The 22,255-nt window shown below is 36.9% G+C and overlaps 1 protein-coding gene across 1 annotated transcript in view; it reads right to left on the bottom strand.

The window, feature by feature from the left end:
• Positions 1-22,255, bottom strand: part of Farsb (phenylalanyl-tRNA synthetase subunit beta) — a 78,222-nt gene that overhangs the window by 39,429 nt on the left and 16,538 nt on the right. Inside the window, exons 6-13 of the mRNA XM_026390400.2 lie at positions 17,212-17,362; positions 9,654-9,762; positions 8,649-8,719; positions 6,413-6,474; positions 5,251-5,302; positions 1,873-1,934; positions 1,322-1,529; positions 781-861 (exon numbers count right to left, since the gene is read on the bottom strand). Of these exons, the coding sequence (XP_026246185.2) occupies positions 781-861; positions 1,322-1,529; positions 1,873-1,934; positions 5,251-5,302; positions 6,413-6,474; positions 8,649-8,719; positions 9,654-9,762; positions 17,212-17,362 (796 nt within the window). The remainder of the gene's footprint in view (positions 1-780; positions 862-1,321; positions 1,530-1,872; positions 1,935-5,250; positions 5,303-6,412; positions 6,475-8,648; positions 8,720-9,653; positions 9,763-17,211; positions 17,363-22,255) is intronic.

Here is a 22,255-nt window from a genome sequence, read left to right on the forward strand (position 1 = left end):
ATGACACATGTTCAACAACTATTGAAGGAGTGACTACTGACTCAGAAAAATCAAGGCCTAAACTAGAAAATCTAGACAGTCTCTGAAATACTCTAAAAGACTGAGAATTTCAGGGCTGGGACTGAGTTGGGGAGCAAGAAGTAGCTCCTCCCTAAGGTTAAACTGAAACTTGAATGCTCAAAAACTCCACCACAGGTACCACAGAAATACTCAGCAACAGGAAAAAAGCCTACAAATTGCATACATATTTTATTCTTTTAAATGGTCAATCTGGTAAGGGAGGGAGATTTCCTTCTGATTTTGTAATAAAATTCATTTCCTGATTTAGGCCTTTTATGTCAGCTTTTCAACTCAAAGCAAATGTTTGTGAACATGTTCAAAGACAAAGAAATAAGTTTAATGTAGAACAGTCCACAAGCTCTTAACCAGGGCGGCATCTAGTGGGCACAGCCACAACCAAATTAAGACCAAATATTCTAACTTCATAAATTTGGTTATACAATTCATTATGAACCCTCAACACTTACATGAAACTATAAAATATTTTGTCATCTGTCACTTAAGGCAATATTTCTAGACTTTTATGTTTTTCCTATGATTATATACAGAAACCTCTCAACATTCTTTTAACTGTTCAATCTCTAGTAACAAAGGTATTCTTTTATAGTCTGGAAATTTTAGCAGTCTAGATTTAAAAACACATTTACAGAATCACAGAACAAATAATTTAGTCAAAATAAAAAAATCAGCTGAGCAGAAAGGGCACATTTTAAGACATACCAGAGCAAAGGTAAGTGCTTCAGTGAATCCAGCTGCTGCCATGTCATGTCTGAGAAGTTCAGTGAGCTTATTAAGAGGAAACTAGAAAAAAATTCACTTTATTTCACCTCAGTAATATCTCCATTTTTAAAATACTGCATTTATATTGAACATGTCATTAAAAGCAAACAACCCTCACTCTATCCCCACACACATTAATACCCCACTATCTATATAGATTACACCCTGTCCCCACCCCCACATCTCCCACACACAATTCTGCCTTCAGGCCCACATTGAGAAAATGAATTTCCTAGTCTGATTCAACAAGGGCTGTATTCTCAAAACCTGTCTTTCTTTAAAGAACTAGTCATCACAGGTTTTCAACTTACTCTAATCATTTGGGCATCTGTTTTGTATCCTTTCCATAGCAAATGCTTCTCATAGCAAAGCATGTCCAAATACTGCTTAATTCTTATGTTCTGTTTTTCTCAAAGCCTTCCTGGCATTCAATAATCAGTTTCTAACAATAAGGAGTGTTTATTTAAGGGTGCAATCTTACTTGATTAGCTATGGTGTATGTTTTCGGGAGAGTCATCTGAATGTTGTTATATCCATAAGCAATAGCTGCATCTTCTACAATATCACACGCATGGATAATGTCAGCTCTGGTTGGAGGGATTTCAATCTCAATCTGATTCCCATCACCTATGACTTCTGACTTTAAATACATCCTGGTCAGGAGCTTGGCAAGATTTTCCGGAGTTTCTCTGAAAAAGGAATGTACAAACCATAAACTTTTCTGGATTATGTAAAACATGTTTACATTTTGATTTAAGATAATGCTACTACCTGAAACCATGACTTTCTTTTTGAATCCTATTAGACATTAGACATCCTAACTGATGCCATGGCATTTTTTAACTTACTCTGAACAATATCAAAATCCTCTCCAAGCATTCTTTCAGGAAAAATTAAATAGCCTTGTATGAAGTTTGTACATGTTACACATGAAGTAACAAAGGAATAAATTAATGACTTGATAAACAAATTGAGAGAGCCTAATTCCAAAGCGTTCTCCAACAATAAGTAAATGAAGTTTTTAAAACATACCTGATTCCAACTTTCTTGTTAATAAGATCAGCTCTAATTATCTCCTTTCGGTAAGCCAGTTCCTTAAAGAGAAAAGAGTTTGAAAGCTTAAATCATTTCCCACTGGATATAGTTTTAGACTCTTTCTAATTCAATTAGTTGTTGTTGCAGCTTTATTACTTTGCCAAGAAAGTATCTTTAGAGTCACATATTGAAAATAAACTTGATGTTTTAAAAATTATTACAGAAAAACAAATTGCTACATTACATTCTTATATGAACATTCTACTTGCTAGATGATTTGTACTACTTGTGCCAAACATTTTTCTCTTTAGATGCTTATTCCACATTCCCTACAGTAAAACATAGCTGCATTACATCATTTCCAAGATGTTTATAAATCCTAATAAAGATTTTCAGTCTCATCTTCGCAAGCAGGTGTGTGTGACCAAAAAAGAACAATTCAAGTGTCACAATGTACCATCCATCATACTGAGTCTAAGAATGTTAAGACATTTCTCTATTACTATGTCCCACATGGGGAAAATCAATGATGCCCCAAGTCTTGGCTATCAATCTGCTTGAGGAGATAAAAGGGGTGGGAACATCTCATAAATTGATACTTACTATACTTCAAATGGAACATAATTTACCATCCAGGGATTTCCACACTTTGGAAACAAATATTTCTTGGCACCAAATTACTCTCAAAGTATAAACGTCACTATCAAAAAGGCTATATATTTAAAACCTATTTTGATCCAAGCAAGGACCATGCACCAGAGCCTTGCTACTCAAAATACAGTCTTCAAAGCGAGAGTATCAGGATTACCTGAGTGCTTGTGAGAAAGGCAGACTTACATTCTTCACAGGTCAAGCTAGCATCAGTGACACTACACATACTAAACTTGATAGCCCACACTGCAGGCTATCAAGATTCCCAGGTGAATTGAATGCACAGTAGAATTGCGGTGGCACAGACTGGTCGAGATGCTCAGATGACAACAGTAATAACAAACCTTTACTGAATAGTTACTGTGCGCTTAACAGTTCAAGATATACTTTTGATAATCTCTTAATCCCCTCAATGTTAGTATCCTCATTTTACAGATAAGGAATGTGAGTTTTAGAGAAAAACTAGTACTGGGTTCCAAGTACTAAGCTGCTGAGTCTAATTGCTGCTATATTCCCAAAGCTTAGAAAAATTCCTACAAGATAATAAGCATTTGGTATATATTTAATGAATAAATGTATGCATAAAGTAACTAAAAAATAAACTTGACTTGATAAACAAATTAAGAAATCCTAATTCCAAAGCTCTCACCACTAGCCATTAACCATTTCTCTCTACCACTTATCTTATTTCAAATTTTATTCTTTTCTAAAAATTTAAAAGCCTAGCAAAGAACTTTCAAAGTATTTGTGAAATTTTGCTACTTCATGTGAAGAAGAGGCAGTGAACCTCTAGAGGACCCTTCCTCTCTGAGAAGACAACCTGAGAGCTATTCTAACCAAAGTTTAGGAGAAAATAAATTAACAAATGCCAAACACCAGTGTAGTACTCCTTTTCAGAAAGACGTCAAAATTATGAAAGCTCTTTTAACATAAATAAATGATCCAAATGAGAAAAGTAAACCAAATTTTAAAACACATTTCTCCCCTTTCACAAAAGTATATTCTTAGTTTTAGCAACACTTGACAATTCCTCATATTAAAGAGAAACTTTCCTCAAATCAGACATTTTAAAAAACAATCTAAAAAGCTATCTGTGGTTAATTCCAACTACTAGTGAGGTAAATAATCACAAATTCTTAATCTCTCTACATCCATGGTTTTGCAACATGACACTACAGATCCTACAGTTAGGAGATGGCATCTATTTCTCCACCACACCAGTGATGGCCAATAGGACATCATGATTGAAAGCATGATGGGCCTGCTCCCTTGTTGCTGGGAACCCTGCAACCCACCATCATATTAAGAAGCCCAAGTGTGGGTAGAGGGTGTGTGTAGCTCAGAGCTTGCTAGCACACACAAGGCCCTGGTTTCCATCAGCAGCAGCATGTGAACACGAAAAAACCAAGCTAGCAAGCTGGATGATGATTAGGGACAGTTGACACCCTGACCCCACAACAAGAAACAGATATATGAGTGAGGCCATTTCAGATCATCCTGCCATCAGCTGACCAGCCACACGGCTACCCATATGAGCAAGCTCAGCAGCGATCAGCTAAGTTGGCCCAGACATGAAGAACCATTGAAGTGACCAAGAGAATCAGGAGATAAGTAAATGGCTGTTATTTTAAGCCACTAAGTCTTAGCGTAGTTTGTTATACAACAAAAGCTAACTGATAATAACTACTAAATTCCAGATCAATTAAAAATTTAAAAAACCCTGATACTGACCAAGTAATTTCAGTTATGCCTTCTATGATTATACAGTTATTTTGACTAACAATAAATGTTCTAGAATAAAATGCATTGTTAAACCTACTGTTTTGGGGAGGGAGATGTTTTGGTCATGGCAGGTTTAATTTACTTTAAAAGCTATTTAACTATTTGGGCTCTGATTCACTCCATAAATGACGAAGGAACTAAAAAATCCAAAGAGAAAAAAGCTCATTAAAGAATGGTCTCGCTGAGTCAGAACCACAACTAATTTACTGTGATACTGTCATGTTTCAGAATAGCCATCTTTATATGTAGCCATCTTGGGGAGAAGTAAGTCCAGTCAATTAAGAATAATACTAGTTTGGGAGCTGAGGGTATAAGCTCAGCAGCAAAGCATTTGCCTGGCATACACAAGACCCTGGGATGAATCCCCAGTATCATCAGAAAGAAGTATAAAAATAAAACTAATTTAAATTTTTTACTAATATTCTATGTTCTGACAATAGCTGTACTTGCTACTGAATTAGTCTCATTAACACAATTGGAATTATGTATTAGTTACAGTGCTGGCCTTCAGCAACTGTAATTCAGGTGTGAACAGACTAATTAGATTTGCAGGGCTGAGTAATCTTAAAGGGGTGAGACTATAAATTAGCCAGTTAGCTGGTTAATAAGATCACAAAAATTATGGCCTTATAATGTGATTGTATAACCCAGCATGTTGGCATCTGATGTCAGACTGTCTGATCTTAAATCCTAGCTCCACCACTGTATTAACAGGCAACCTATTTAAAATCTCAAGATCTCAGGATCTTCTTCTAGAAAAGGCATAAATAATCGCACTCTCCCATTAGACTAGTTATTTGAAGTCAAAAAACATCCTCACAGGGTCATTGTGAAGTGTCTGGCATGAGGGAGGGTGGGTGAATGGATCGATGGGTAAATCAACAGAAAACAAGCACTCTGGAGCCATTTTACTGTGGTCACCATCAGTTCTTAAATACTTACTGGAAAAGTATTTGACTTCCCATTAGGAAAAACTACCTCAGCTGCTTCAACCCTAAAAAACAAATGTCAGAAATAAAATGCTTAAAAAGAAAAAATGTGTCACAATTCCAGCAATGTACATGGTTAATCAATCTTTAATTTGAGCTACAACTCCAATCTCAATACACTCAATCTACCATACTCTAACACTGTGTGAACTAATCTTCCTATATATTATTCTACCATTTCATTTCTTAAGGCTCCCATGTCCCTGTAGGCAGTGTCCACTTGCAAAATTTATTTCCTGGTAGTGCAAAGCATGCATCCTGTATGGACTTTCTGCTAATCTGGTATCCCAGGTTTCATCAGGGTAGTGTTACGTGACAAAAGTTAACTGATACAACCAATGAAATGCAAAATGAGTTAAAGAAAATAACACACACAACTAATACAGCCCATATAATTTCAGTCATGCATTTTATAATTATACATGTACTGTGAATTATAATCAATACTGTACACAGTAAAGGCCATATGGGTTTAATTTTTTTTTAATTAAAAATATGCTTTGAGCCAGGTACATGCCTGTAATTCCAGTGACTCAGGAGGCTGATGCAGGAGGATCACAAGTTCCAGACCCACCTCAGCAACTTAGGGAGTTCCTAAGCAACCTAGCAAGATCCTGTCTCAAAATCAAAAAATAAAAAGGGCCAGGGATCTAGAGATGTAGCTCAGTGGTAAAGCATCCCTGGGTTTAATTCCCTGTACAAAAATACACACACACACACTTTGGGAAAAAGTAATTTTACTGATAAATATATGGCATATATATTTTACTCTCATATGTTTCTCTTTGTTTAGTTGTGCCTCTTGCTGTTCCTCCTACACATTCTCAGACTCAGTAATCCCTAAATACAGTCTAAATTTCAATGCCTCCAAGAGGCCATCCCAGATTGCTTCAGCCAATAGTAACTTGACCTTACAAATACCAGAACATCGCCAAAACGTCTCAAGTATTTATCACTTTTTGCTTTCTACATTACTTAGCCGTATTTCTTATTTCTTTTAACATATTTTATATTCTAGTCACAGGAACCATATTTTTCATCATTATATTTAGCGCAAGGCCCAATGACTCAACTTCAAAACAGAAGCCATCAATAAAGATGCTGAATGAACTTACATGAATTGATTTTCACAATATTCACTGAACATGGTGACAATAATATCAAGAACTATTTTTGCCTGCAAAAGAAAAAGAGTATTATGGTAATTTATATATTCTCCATTCAGAGGGTAATGAATATTTAAAATAATTAGCCCTCAATCACATAAAAATGGACCTTTACATTTACATTCCAAAAAAGAAAATGGAATAAAAACTTACGAGTAGGGCTATTCTTATCTTCAGGTGCTCTGCATTTACGCAGCTCTTTGAGAGTTACAATCCATGACCGAGACAAATCATTTAGTTCCCCACTCCCAACCTTGGTTCACCAGGTTCAAGAGAGATAAATGGCCAATTACTGGATTAAATGTTTTCAATTTCATAAGTCTCTCAAACCAGACTGCCGGAATACTGGCTCAACCACTGACTGACAGTGTGACTTCAGACAAGCTACTTTATTCTCGCTTCATCTCACTTTTCTTATCTGTTAAGTAGACACAATAAAAATTCCTATCTCATTTGTCACTGTGAGCATCAATACACATAAGATGGTGCTCAGTAAGAACCACAAGCTTGTTAAATAATTTTTAATTGAAAATAAGTAGGAAAAAATATGCTAACCTAATTGGAATGTATGCATTGCTCTTATGTACATTCAAGTATTATATAAGTTTCAGAAAAAATACCTAAGGTCTGTCAATGCATAACTTAAAGGCTTAAAAATGTTTTAACAGTTAAATCTTATATTATCCTGACAATAATTCTAAAGGCAAATATGACAGGTAAATGTTACAAATGAAATACCTTAAAATGTCCAAAATCCTATAAGACCCACACAAATACTAGGTATCTCCCCTACCTTTATACTCCAGCCGCCTTCTGTTATTCGAGTTTATCTTTCTGAATTTGCTCAACTGCCCCCTCACCCTATGCTGATATATGTCACCCAAATAATGGTGACACACGCCTACAATCCCAGCTACTTGGAAGGCTGAAGAAAGAAAATTGCAAGTTTGAGGTCATCTTGGGCAACTTAATGAGAACCTATTTAAAAAATAAAAAGGTCTAGGGATGTAGCTCAATGGTAGAGCACTTGCCTAGCATCTATGATGACTTGGGTTTAATTCCCAGTATTGGGGGTGGGGAGCTTTCATAGTAAACCATTCCAACATAGTCCAAAGTAGGTAGCAAATAAAAGGGAGTAAACAACTGGTAAACTACATCTTCTACATTTTTTGTATGCATAAATCCTTTGTTAATTTAAAACTTCTTTACAGAAAACTTTCAAGTACACAAAGATAGGAAATCATTCAGCATTTAAATGAAACCAACTAAGATAAATGATTTTTACTGATCTTGTTATGGTACTTATTCTAGTCTCTTTTTTGTTGTCATGTATATGGCAGACTCTCCCATTAGACTAGTTTTTTGAAGTCAAAAAACATGTAACCCATTCTTAAATCCCTGGCACTGAAAAGACATTCAGTGCTCATTAAAAATCCCTGGCACTGAGAAGACATTAAGTGCTCATTAAACGTTGTCAGCCAGGCAGTGTGGCATACACCTGTAATCCCAGCAGCTGGGAAGGCTGAGGCAATAGCTCAGGGATGGAACAATTTCCTAGCATGGGTGAGGCATGGGTTCGATCCTCAGCACTCATAAAAATAAATAAATGAAAAAAGATATTGTGTCCATCTATAACTAAAAAAAAAATTTTAAAAAAGACAAAACAAAGCCAGCCTCAGCAACTTATCAAGGCCCTAAGCAACTCATCGAGATCCTGTCTCTAAATAAAATATAAAAAAGGGCTCAGGATGTAGCTCAGTGGTTAAGCACCCCCTAAGTTCAATTCCTGGTACCAAAAAAAAACAAAAAAATTTGTCAACTGAAAACACCATAAACAACATACAGAATTTACACTGATTTAATATTCTAGTTTTCTAAACATGAAATAAATATGTCTTAAAATATCTTAATTTCTACCATACAACTTGATTTAAAAGTAAAATCTATTCTATTTGATGGTATAAAATTAGAAATTTTAGCTGGGTGTGGTGGGGCACACCTGTAAGCCCAGAAACTTGGGAGGCTGAGGTTGGAGGATCAAAAATTCAAGGCCAGACATGGCAACTTAGCAAGACTATGTCTCAAAATAAAAACTAAAATAGGCTGGGAATGCAGCTCAGTGGTCAAGTGCTCTTGATTCAATGCTCAGTATTGGGGGAAAAAAAAAATTAGAAGTTTTATTTACCTTAGTAAAGTCAGTTCCTGTGCATTCGATAAATACATTTCTAGTATTTACTGTTATTTTGGAATGATTCCCTGCAATGAACACAAAACAATAACAAAACAACCATTTTAAAAAACATAACTGTATTACAAAGCTCAGAGGCTACATTTTAAATTTAGAAAAAAATATAAACTACCATCTTAGAGATAAGGGGATATACAACTTTTATTTTAAACTCTCATGGCAAGTTGGAGAATACAATAAAAGAATAACAAACCTTTATTGAGACTGTTATCTAATCTTTACCACAACCTATGACCTAACTACAGACAAGACAACTAAAATTCAGAGAGATTAAGCAACTTGCCATGATCATTAGCTAGCAAATAGCAAAGCTAAGCTCTGGGTGGTTAACTCTGAGGCCTATGTAACCACTGTAACTGCTAAAGTTCAAGATCTCAAGAAGAGGATTTTCCTTCTCATGGTGAATTAGCTAAACCTCTTTCTCACCTCCAAAAAGTCAAACACCCATGGCTTAGACATTAAATTCTGCAAACACATTCAAACTGCCTCATAAAAAGAGCCTTCAAAAAGAAATTGAGTGTAGAACTTAGATTAAAAGTTGTAGTTTTAACTAAAAAACTGTAGGCAAGACAGAGTTTGACTTCTGAGTTTAACCAAGTGAATGACTACTAAAACTAAAATGTCAACATCCTTTGGAAGAATATAACAAAATCCAGAAACTGTTATCAGTAAATATTTATGAGTGTATAAATAGTTATAAGTGTATAAATATTTACAAGTACTCATACATTTACAAATATTTACAAATTTATAAATTATATAAAAATCATTAGTAAAACATTATTGAATAATGAAAAGAACTATTAGAATAAAATCAACAAAAGACCTGAGACTATCAGATTGAGTTGTTTGATTTGATCAGCCAAGTTACTGAGAATCTACAAAAATGGTAAAGAATAAGAAGAAACAGCAATAATTCATGATGCTCATGAAGGAACTCACCATTGATGACTGGAGGCATTGAAAGGACGACACCATTGCTATCATAGATAACTGGGTACAGAGGTTTATTTTCAATGATATGCAAGTAATGTTTAAGGTGGTTGTCAGTCTGAAAAAAAATCAAGTCAAACAAAGTTAATTTTAAAAATTTCTATTATTATAATTAATTCATACACTGACATTTTAAAAGTGGGGGGAGTCAGAAAAACATTAAAATATTCCAAATCAAAAAAAGCTCTTCACTGATATGCACTATTTTTATTTATTAGCAATTGAAAGTGTTAGTAGAATGCATGTTCATTGTCGGACTCTAAAATGTTAGTAATGAAAGGCAGACACTTTATAACAGTATCCCTCCCAGTTGCCTACTAAATATTATTTTCCTCATATTTGCATGAGTTTTAATTTTATACAAATATGAAGATTAAAATATGATACAGTCAATTTAAGTGGTTCTTAACTCTACAAGTACATTAAAATCATCCCACAGATTAAAAAAGTAATTAAAAAAAGTAAACAAACAAAATTATGATCTAGGCCCCACTTTAAATCAGAGGAAATCGAACAACATGGCGGCGGGCGGAGAAGCAGCACTTTCAATACCCCCTCAGGGATGGGGTCAGAAAGATGCATAGATAACCCTTAGATTCTACCAAGGAGAATCTCCTAGCAAAATTCCACTGAAGAGAGACCAGCCGGGAGCCACTAGGATTTTCTGAAGTGACAGTTTGCCCCAGACGAGCGAATCCACGCCACAAGACACAGAGGTCCAGATCCGCCAGCTGCTGTCCGCGCCACGGCACGGGTGCCCGCCCGCTCGCAGCCAAGGTGACTGGGTCCCGCTAGCCTCCAAGACGCAGCTTGGCAGGAAGAGGTTTTAGCCAAGCCTTCATGAAATAGGGATCTGGGAGCTGAGGCCAACTGGGAGGGACCAGTCCCACCCCTCCCTTCGGACACTCCCGCAAGGAGCCTGGGGCCCACCATAGCAGAGAGGTGAGGTCATGGGAGTTCAGCTGACAGAATTCCTTCCCAGCAGAATCCACTTTAGCAGGTGTGTGACTCCCGCCCCATCCAGATACAAGCAGCCAGGAAACTTCAGGGATCTCTCTGGGGGCGTGTCTGTAGGGAAGCAGAGGGGATCCCCGACCCCCAATCCCCCATATCACCAGCGGCGACTCCCAAGGTCTTAGCCGCCAGTTTCCACAGCACTGGGGCTTAAATGGGACGCGCTGTGGTTCTGCAAGTGTAACTAGATCTCTGGGGAACCACTTCTGGTGAACAGGACCTGGCTGGCCGGCTGACAGGAGGAAGGGGGGGAAGGGCCGGAGAAGTGAAACGGCTCTGGACTGACAAGACTGAGAGACTCCCAGGAGCCGCCTTACAGGGATTGCTATTGGCAGGTAGAGGGCAGAAGCTCTGCTCGGAGGGCACAGCTCAGTCTACTGGAAGAGAAGAAAATGGATCTCTAAGACTTCAATTTGTCTTTTTTTTTTTCTGCTTCTCTCTCTGTCCCTCTCTCCCCTTTTCCTTCCTTCTTTCTTTCCCGTTTCAAGTCTTATTGTTCTTTTCATTCTCCTCTAATCTATCTCTCTCTCTCTCCTTCTTTCTTTTTAAGAGCACCTTCCTTCCCCTACCCCCCAACTTTCATCCCAAGCATTACTTCTTCTATTACGTGTAATTATCTAAATGCAAATAGGTGAATGTCTCAAGGCTGTCTATAGGGCTCCTAAGTACCTAGCTGCGACCAACACCCTAATCTAATCGCCTGTTAGTATCCCCCCTCAGTAGAGCAATCTTCTAAAGTAGCCAAGACATACTAACCCTCATACCATCATAGCACCTAACCTAAACATAAAGTCCTAAGAACAAACAACAAATCACTATATGCAAACAGAACCCGGAAGCCTTTTATGAATTGAATGAATCAGCTTTAAAGTACAATAAAGCCCAACTTTTCTAGGCATAATCTCCTAGGAGAGACAACAGAGATATACAAAGCCAAAGCAAATGTATAGGAGAAAGCAGTTATACAGCGGTCAAACAGAGCTGGAAAGTAACATGAACAACATGAAAATTCAAGGGAAAAAAGGACTACAAACAATGCAGGACAACTTAAATCTACAGGAGAACCTAGAAGCATCAGAAACATGGACAGGGAAAGAAATCAAGGCATACCTAACTCAGATGGAACGGAATATTAGAGAAGACATGAGACAGCAAATCCAAGCAATGAAAGTATATTTTGAAAATGAATTAAACAAACAAATTCAAACTGCAAAGAACAAGCTTTACCAGGAGATAGAGATTTAAAAAAAAAAACAAGCAGTAATCCTAGAAATGCAGGAAACCATAAACCAGATTAAAAACTCTAACGAGAATATTACAAATAGACTAGATCAAGTAGAAGTCAGAACATCAGATAATGAAGACAAGGTTTATCAACTTGAAAAGAATATAGTCAACACAGAAAGGATGCATAAATCTCACGAGCAATCTATCCAAGAGATATGGGATCTCATTAAAAAACCAAATTTGAGAGTCATTGGGATAGAAGAAGTCACAGAGGTTCAAACCAGAGGAATGGACAACTTATTAAATGAAATAATCCTAGAAAACTTCCCAGAGATGAAAGATGGAATGGATTGCCAAATCCTGGAAGCCTACAGGACCCCAAACATCCAAAACTGTAATAGACCAACTCCAAGACATATAATTATGAAGATAGCCAACATACAGAACAAGGAGAGAATATTAAAAGCTACGAGAGAAAGGAGGCAGATTACATTCAGGGGTAAACCAATTAGGTTAACGACTGATTTTTTATCACAGACCTTGAAATCGAGAAGATCATGGAACAACGTATTTCAAACGCTGAAAAACAAGAATACTGTATCCAGCAAAGTAAACTTCAGATTGGACAATGAAATTAAAATATTTCACAATAAACAAAAACTAAAATAATTTGAAGCCAGAAAACCAGCACTGCAAAGCATTTTGAGCAAAATACTACAAGAAGAGGAATTAAAAAATAGCGCCGAAAATTAACAGTGGGAGGTATCTCAGTAAAGGGGGAGAAAAATAACCAAAGAGGAAAAACTAGCCAAACTCAAATAAATAAATAAATAAACATGACTGGAAGTACAAACCATATTTCAATTGTAACCTTCAATGTTAATGGTTTAAATTCACCAATCAACAGACATAGGCTAGGAACCTGGATTAAAAAAACAAACCCAACAATATGCTGCCTTCAGGAGACTCATATGATAGGAAAAGACATACACAGGCTGAAGGTGAAAGGTTGGGAAAAATCATACCACTCACATGGCCCTCGGAAGCAAGCAGAAGTAGCCATACTCATATCGAATAAAATCAACTTCAAACCTAGTTAATCAAAAGGGATAAAGAAGGACACTATATACTGTTAAAAGGAACCATCCACCATCAAGACATAACAATCATCAATTTGTATGCACCAAACAATGGAGCTGCAACGTTCATAAAACAACTCTCCTCAAGTTCAAGAGTCAAATACACCACAACACAATAATTATGGGTGACTTCAACACACTGCTCTCGCCATTGGACAGATTCTCTAGACAAAAGCTGAACAAAGAAACTATAAAACTCAATAACGCAATCAATAACCTAGACTTAACCGACATATATAGAATATATCAACCATCATCAACTGGATACACGTCCTTCTCAGCAGCACATGGATCCTACTCAAAGATAGACCATATATTATGCCATAGGGCGACTCCCAGTAAATATAAAGGTGTGGCGATAATACCATGCACCATATCTGACCATAATGGAATGAAACTGGAAATGAATGATAAAAGAAGGAAGGAAAAATCCTGCATCACCTGGAAAATGAACAATACGTTACTGAATGCTCAATAGGTTACAGAAGACATAAAGGAGGAAATAAAAAAATTCTTAGAGATAAATGACAATACAGACACAACATACCGGAATCTATGGGATACAATGAAAGCAATTTTAAGAGGGAAATTCATTTCCTGGAGTTCATTCCTCCAAAAAAGAAAAAACCAACAAATAAATGAACTCACACTACATCTTAAAATCCTAGAAACGGAAGAGCAAAACAGCAAATGTAGAAGAAGACAAGAAATAATTAAAATCAGAGCGGAAATCAACGAAATTGAAACAAAAAAAAACATTGAAAAAATTGATAAAACTAAAAGTTGGTTCTTGAAAAAATAAATAAGATCGACAGACCCTTAGCCATGCTAACGAAGAGAAGAAGAGAGAGAACTCAAATTACTAACATACAGGATGAAAAGGGCAATATCACAACAGACACTACAGAAATACAGAAGATAATTAGAAAGTATTTTGAAACCCTATATTCCAATAAAATAGAAGATAGTGAAGATATTGATAAATTTCTTAAGTCATATAATCTGCCCACATTGAGTCAGGAAGACACACACAATTTAAACAGACCTATAACAAAGGAAGAAATAGAAGAGGCCATCAAAAGACTACCAACCAAGAAAAGCCCTGGACCGAATGGGTATACAGCGGAGTTTTACAAAACCTTCAAAGAAGAATTAATACCAATACTTTTGAAGCTATTTCAAGAAACAGAAAAAGAAGGAGCTCTTCCAAATTCATTCTATGAGGCCAACATCACCCTGATCCCAAAACCAGACAAAGACACTTCAAAGAAAGAAAACTACAGACCAATATCTCTAATGAACTTAGATGCAAAAATTCTCAATAAAATCCTGGCGAATCGAATACAAAAGCATATCAAAAAAATTGTGCACCATGATCAAGTAGGATTCATCCCTGGGATGCAAGGCTGGTTCAATACACGGAAATCAATAAATGTTACTCACCACATCAATAGACTTAAAGATGAGAACCATATGATCATCTCGATAGATGCATAAAAAGCATTTGACAAAGTACAGCATCCCTTTATGTTCAAAACACTAGAAAAACTAGGGATAACAGGAACTTACCTCAACATTGTAAAAGCTATATATGCTAAGCCTCAGGCTAGCATCATTCTAAACGGAGAAAAACTGAAGGCATTCCCTCTAAAATCTGGAACTATAGAGGGATGCCCTCTCTCACCACTTCTATTCAATTTCGTTCTTGAAATACTAGCCAGAGCAATTAGACAGACCAAAGAAATTAAAGGCATAAAAATAGGAAAAGAAGAACTTAAATTATCACTATTTGCATGATTCTATACCTAGCAGACCCAAAAGGGTCTACAAAGAAACTATTAGAGCTAATAAATGAATTAAGCAAAGTGGCAGGATATAAAATCAACACGCATAAATCAAAGGCATTCCTGTATATCAGCGACAAATCCTCTGAAATGGAAATGAGGACAACCACTCCATTCACAATATCCTCAAAAAAAATAAAATACTTGGGAATCAACCCAACAAAAGAGGTGAAAGACTTATACAATGAAAACTACAGAACCCTAAAGAGAGAAATAGAAGAAGATCTTAGAAGATGGAAAAATATACCCTGTTCATGGATAGGCCGAACTAACATCATCAAAATGACGATATTACCAAAAGTTCTCTATAGGTTTAATGCAATACCAATCAAAATACCAACGACATTTCTTGTAGAAATAGATAAAGCAATTATGAAATTCATATGGAAAAATAAAAGACCCAGAATAGCAAAAACAACTCTAAGCAGGAAGTGTGAATCAGGTGGTATAGCGATACCAGACCTCAAACTATACCACAGAGCAATAGTAACAAAAACAGCATGGTACTGGTACCAAAACAGGCGGGTGGACCAATGGTACAGAATAGAGGACACAGAGACCAATCCACAAAATTACAACTTTCTTATAGTTGATAAAGGGGCTAAAAGCATGCAATGGAGGAAGGATAGCATCTTCAACAAATGATGCTGGGAAAACTGGAAATCCATATGCAACAAAATGAAGCTGAACCCCTTTCTCTCGCCATGCACAAAAGTTAACTCAAAATGGATCAAAGAGCTTGATAGCAAATCAGAGACTCTGCGCCTGATAGAAGAAAAAGTTGGCTCCGATCTACATATTGTGGGGTCGGGCTCCAAATTCTTTAATAGGACGCCCACAGTCCAAGAGTTAATAACAAGAATCAACAAATGGGACTTACTTAAACTAAAAAGTTTTTTCTCAGCAAGAGAAACAATAAGAGAAGTAAATAGGGAGCCTACATCCTGGGAACAAATCTTTACTCCTCACACTTCAGATAGAGCCCTAATTTCCCGAATATACAAAGAACTCAAAAAATTAAACAATAAGATAACAAATAACCCAACCAACAAATGGGCCAAGGTCCTGAACAGACACTTCTCAGAGGAGGACATACAATCAATCAATAAGTACATGAAAAAATGCTCACCATCTCTAGCAGCAAATCAAAACCACCCTAAGATACCATCTCACTCCAGTAAGATTGGCAGCCATTAGGAAGTCAAACAACAATAAGTGCTGGCAAGGATGTGGGGAAAAGGGTACACTTGTACATTGCTGGTGGGACTGCAAATTGGTGTGGCCAATATGGAAAGCAGTATGGAGATTCCTGGGAAAGCTGGGAATGGAACCACCATTTGACCCAGCTATCGCCCTTCTCGGACTATTCCCTGAGGACCTTAAAAGACCGTACTATAGGGATACTGCCACATCAATGATCATAGCAGCACAATTCACAATAGCTAGACTGTGGAACCAACCTAGATGCCCTTCAATAGATGAATGGATAAAAAAAAAATGTGGCATTTATAAACAATGGAGTATTACGCAGCACTAAAAAATGACAAAATCATGGCATTTGCAGGGAAATGGATGGCATTAGAGCAGATTATGCTAAGTGAAGCTAGGCAATCCCTAAAAAATAAATGCCAAATGTCTTCTTTGATTTAAGGAGAGCAACTAAGAACTGAGCAGGGAGGAAGAGTATGAGGAAAAGATTAACATTAAACAGAGGCGAGTGGTGGGAGGGAAAGGGAGAGAGAAGGGAAATTGCAAGGAAACGGAAGGAAACCCTCAACGTTATATGAAATCACATATAAGAGGTTGTGAGGGGAAAGGGGGGGGGGAAACAAGGGAGAGAACTGAACAACAACAGATTAGGTAGAGAGGGAAGATGGGAGGGGAGGGGAGGGGGAATAGTAGCGGATAGGAAAGGCAGCAGAATACAACAGTCACTAATATGACATTATGTAAAAATGTGGATGTGTAACTGATGTGATTCTGCAATTTGTATTTGGGGTAAAAATGGGAGTTCATAACTCACTTGAATCAAATGTATGAAAGATGATATGTCATGAGCTTTGTAATGTTTTGAACAACCAATAAAAAATGTGAAAACAAAAAATAAATAAAAATAGTAATCAAAATAAAAAAATCAGAGGAAATCAGTCAGTATCTCTGGATTAGAGCCCAAAACTGTTGTTTTTTTACAAAGCATTTATTACATTTCCCTAACTTCAAGACAATTTTGAATGCATCTAATGATTTATTCAAAGCTATTGCAAAATAAAAAAGAATATTTACCTTGTATATGTTCATTAATTCACAGGCTGTATACTCCTTAGTCTTATTCAGAGGCTTGAATTTGATATCTGAAGGACGCTTTGCGGTGTAGGTGAAAGGGCCTGATAAAGTATCCAAATCATGAGTACCAATGGCAACCAATGCTCTTTTCCTAAATGTTGAGAGGAAGAAGGAAAGGAGGAGGGAGGAAAGGAAATGAAAAAAGGGAAACAGATCTGAATATTTCAAAGTAGAAATTCTAAAACTAACACTATGTATTTTAAAAACTTAAACATTTCCCTAAAACAGCACTTTCTATTATATGGCATCTTTACTAGATTATAATAAATTCTTACAACTTTTCAAGTACTAAGAAACTACAAAGCTACTTAAAACACACTTCAGTATGTGAAGCAAATTCCATGTCTCTGTGATTTCCCAAGTGCTATGTTACTAGGACAGCTTCAAAGTCAGCATTCCCTTTACCTTCCTTTAACTGATCTCTTCTTGGTGTCCTCCAGTAAACATAAATTATATATTGGATTAAAATAAGCTACTTAGTTATTGTGGGTTTTTCTTTTCTTTTCTTTTTTAACTTTCTCTATTTTCTTAAATTTTCTGTCACAGCTGTATTACTTGATTTTAAAGCTATGAATTACATTTCAAGTTTACTGTGTAACAAAGTTCAAAAGCTATTAATATCAGTTATCTTATAATTTATCCACAAAGAATTTAAGGTAATTTTAGGAATTTATAGTAAGCTACAAAATAGAAAAGAAAAAAACAGAAATAGGGATATAAAACAAAGTTAGGAAATGTAAAACTAAATTAGAATCTAAAGGCCTAAATCTTACCAGGGAGGGTCACAAATTTAAATCTACGTTTTTTAATAGTCAATTAATTCAAAAAGAGAAATTTGGCCAGAACTTGTGTTAAGATTTCTTTAAATTAGTTTAACATATATGTGTACACATATTTGAGTATTTATGAATTACTACACATATAACTACAACAGAAAATGTATAATATTAAATTTTGATCAAGAGTGGTGAACTACAACTTTATAAACTATGGTTAAATAGAACTGCAGGCAAGCAAAAAGAAAGTGTTACTTTACTTAATGAATTAGGTGCTTGTGGAAGACGATAAACAGAACTACCATATGATAAAATACACATGATTCAGAAAATTTAGATAAATTAACAATTGCCAAATCCAAAGGTAAGAAGGTAGAGACTTGTCAGTCATAGAAAAAAGCACTGCTTGATCAATTAAAAACAGGAAAAGAAGCAAAAAATAATGGGGAAAAAAAAAAATCAATGAAACCAAAAGTTTGTTCTTTAAAAGAACAATAAAATTGCTAAACTTCTAGCCACACTGACAAAGTAGGGGAAAAAAGAAGAGGTGAGATCACTACAGATACTAAAAGGATAGTAAGAAAACATTATGAACAACTTTATGGCAATACACTGAAATGGATATATTCCTTGGAAAACACAAATTTCTAAAACTCACTAAGAGGTTAATTAGTATTTACTGAAAGGAAATGACTCGAGCACACTGGACTATTAGGATGTGTTCTCTTCTTTCCTTAAGGAACGCTGATGGCTTCGAGAAATACTATATAGAACAGAAGTTGAGTTTCACTTCACAAGGTGGCAGATTAAGAGCACCCAGCACTTGCCTGCTTCTCCATGAGATAGAAATGAAACAACTGGGATGCAGCTGCTTTTTCAGGTAAATGATCATGGGGAAAACACTGGAGTTCAATAGTGGACAGACAGACTTGGAGAAACCTAGAGACTGTGGATAGCGAAATAGAGAATGTCCCAGTACCAACTACACAGTAGAGGAAAAGGGAAGCCCTGCTTGGTGGGAGTGGAAATGAAAGAGGGAGAGTTCCAGTGACCATCAATGGCACAGTTTTCAGCAGCTTGCAGAAACACAGTCTAAACAGACAACAGTCCTAAGATTTCCATGGCGAATGGGTTCTAGAGTTCTCTGCACTTCCAAGCATGTTCTCAGTGTTGCAACTGGAAACCATGTTGAGAAGAGCCCTATTGTCTGAGCTTACTACTACTTTAGGAGTGAAAGGCCCCTGCACTTTCCTGTCTCTGAGACCCCTGAGTAACTATCATGGCACTGCTGAGTGAGCAGCAGTCAGTTTCGTCAAAGACTGACACAAACTTGACAAGAGTTCTATCACTGACTGCAGCACGTGGGAATACAGGAAGCACCTGCTTTTGGAATTTGTGGCTTGATAACCCAACTGCCAGAGTCTGGGGAAGTGAGCAGGCATGTGTGATGGCACACAGGACACAGAAGAGGCAACACTGGAATCATGGGCAGATCAGATGGAACCTGCTGCCATACTTGCTCCAACTCCAGCCCCCTGTAGATGTTTTCAACTCCATGGCCTCTCTCCATCTTTGGGGACATACAGCCTCATGCCACAGAGTTCGTGTTACCACATTCTGTGCACAAACACCTCTGGAGACAATCTTGAAGGAGTTCATATGCTGTGCTACTTCCTTGACACACCACGGGAATGGCATCTACCCTGATCTCAACCAGAACAGGCCCAGAGAGAATCTTCATCTGGGAGCTCTGTGATCGGCTCTTCCTCACTGCACCATGCAAAGCAGCTGAGAGACATTCAACAAACTCCTGTAATCAACTGAGAAGCACCAAAAAAGAAAGAAGAGGAGGAGTGAATAACCCCCAGCCTTTGCTCTGTCCAAGAGGCATAGAGCCCAAGAAGACACAGAAAGAAACCTCAATCATCACAGACTACAAATACTCACTCTTTCCTGCTCATTCAAGCACGTTGGCAGAGGAAAAAAAGAATTATTTTTATAAATTTTTGTTGTTGTTGCTATTTTTTTGTGTTTTTTATGTCTTTTCTCCTTTTAAAAATATTCTTTTTCTATCCTTTGTCCTCCTTTTCTCATTTTTTATTTCTGCCATTTTTTTCTTTTATTATTTTTCTAAAATATTATCTTATGGCTATATTATTTTTCCCCATCTATTCCCTTGTTCATGGTGTTATTGTTGCTTCCACTTTATTTCTTTGTCTGTTTTTCTTCTTTTCCTTTTTTTTTTTATGGTGGTAAAGATTGGGCCTGGGAATCAAATCTCCCTGGGTGGGGTCTAGGCTGCTGAGCTACATACCCAGCCCAGTTAAAAATATTAACTAGCCCCATTCAAACCTTCTAAGATACTTCAATGTAAATAACAGGAGAATAAAAGCCCTCAGACAATATCCCCCAAGCATGCATGACATGTCCTGCTACTAGAAGCTCGCCCCATAGCAACAGCAGGGAGAAATAGCACAACTGTTCTAGGTACTATCTACAAGGAACTGCATCCATCACTCCCACACCCTACTGTTGACAAGACTAGAGGTGAGTGCCACAGTGGGGAGCTTTGACCCTGGCCCCTGACTCTCCCTGAGAAACAAATGGGATTATACCAATGTCTGCACAGAGTATAAAATCCCAGGCCTATCACTGTAATTGGAATAGCCAGTAGTAGAACTGCTTTCAAGAAACAACCAATATCAACAGAGCCCAAGGAAAACCCCAACACCTGAGAGAGGTGTCCATTCTCAAGGAATAACCAGAGTGTACACCCTACATCCTCTGCTGTTTACACCACACCCATCTTAAGTACCAAAGCGTCCCATCTCCATAAGACTTACACAGAAAGCACGTTCTCAGGCTCCAACATGGTATGCCTGTGTCAAAATACATCGTACAGAAATCCCAAGGAATTCCCAGTTGGAATTAAACTCTACATTACACAATAAAAAGGATACTTATTCAGAAAAGAGCTCTCACATAAAAGTAGAAAATATACCCATCCCAACAGAGGCATAAATCTCCACATAGAAACAACAAAAATGCAAAAAAGAAACAAATTATGTGACACCTCCTGAAGATCAAAACTACCTAATAACAGATGCCAAAGATATCAAAGTGATCCAGGCACAGTGACCCATGACTGTGATCCCAGTGACTTGAGAGGTTGAGGCAAGATAACAATTTGGAGGTCAGCCTCAGCAACTTAGCAAGGCCCTATGCAATACGGCAAGACCCTATCTCAAAAAATAAAAGCTAGGGAGGTAGCTCAGTGGTAAAGCACCCCTGGGCTCAATCCCCACCCCACCCCTACCCACAAAAGAGATCATCAAAGTGAATGGAAAGTTAAACAAAGAGTTCAAAAAGAATTCAAACAAATGGTTTTCTTAAAGTTCAATGCAATCCAAAAGAATAAAAATAATCAGCTGAATTAAAGAAAACAATGCAAGACATAAATAAGCACATTAATAAGGGGACACAGACTTTGAAAAGGAATCAAACAGAAATCTTGAAAATGAAAGTTCAGTAAGTTACATTAAAAAAATTTCAGTAAAAACCTCAATAGACTCGATGAAGTAGACGAAAGACTATTAGAGCTTGAACGGAACTCTGCCAAAATAATACACTGAAACAGGAAGAAAGGAAGAGAGGAAGGAGGGAGGGGTGAGGGAGGGAGAGAAGGAAAAGAAAAGAAGGAAGAGAACACACAGGATCTCTGGGATACCATTAAAAGATCAAATATCTGGGGCTGGAATTGTGGCTCAGTGGTGGAGCACTTGCCCGGTATGTGTGAGGCCTGGATTTGATCCTCAGCACCACATATAAATAAATAAAATAAATGATTCATTGACAAATTTTAAAAATTTCTTTAAAAAAAAAAAGACCAAATATCTGAATGATCACATACTAGAGGGAGAAAAGCCACATGCTGAGAACTGAGGAAACCTATTTATTGATAAAATAATAAAAACCAATCCCAAATTTAGGAAAGACAAAGACTTCCAGATACTAGACACATTTAGAACCCCAAATAGACCTGACCAGAAGAGAACTTCTCCATGACAATATAGTTAAACTGCCAAAAGTACAGAACAAAGACAGAATATTAAAAGCTGCAAGAGAAACACAAGGTCACATTTAAAGGTAAACACATTAGAACAGCAGCAGACCTGGCAGCAGAAACTCTAAAGGCCAGGAGAGAACAG

This window comes from Urocitellus parryii, chromosome 1 (genome assembly GCF_045843805.1).
Source record: "Urocitellus parryii isolate mUroPar1 chromosome 1, mUroPar1.hap1, whole genome shotgun sequence".
NCBI classification, from domain to species: domain Eukaryota; kingdom Metazoa; phylum Chordata; class Mammalia; order Rodentia; family Sciuridae; genus Urocitellus; species Urocitellus parryii.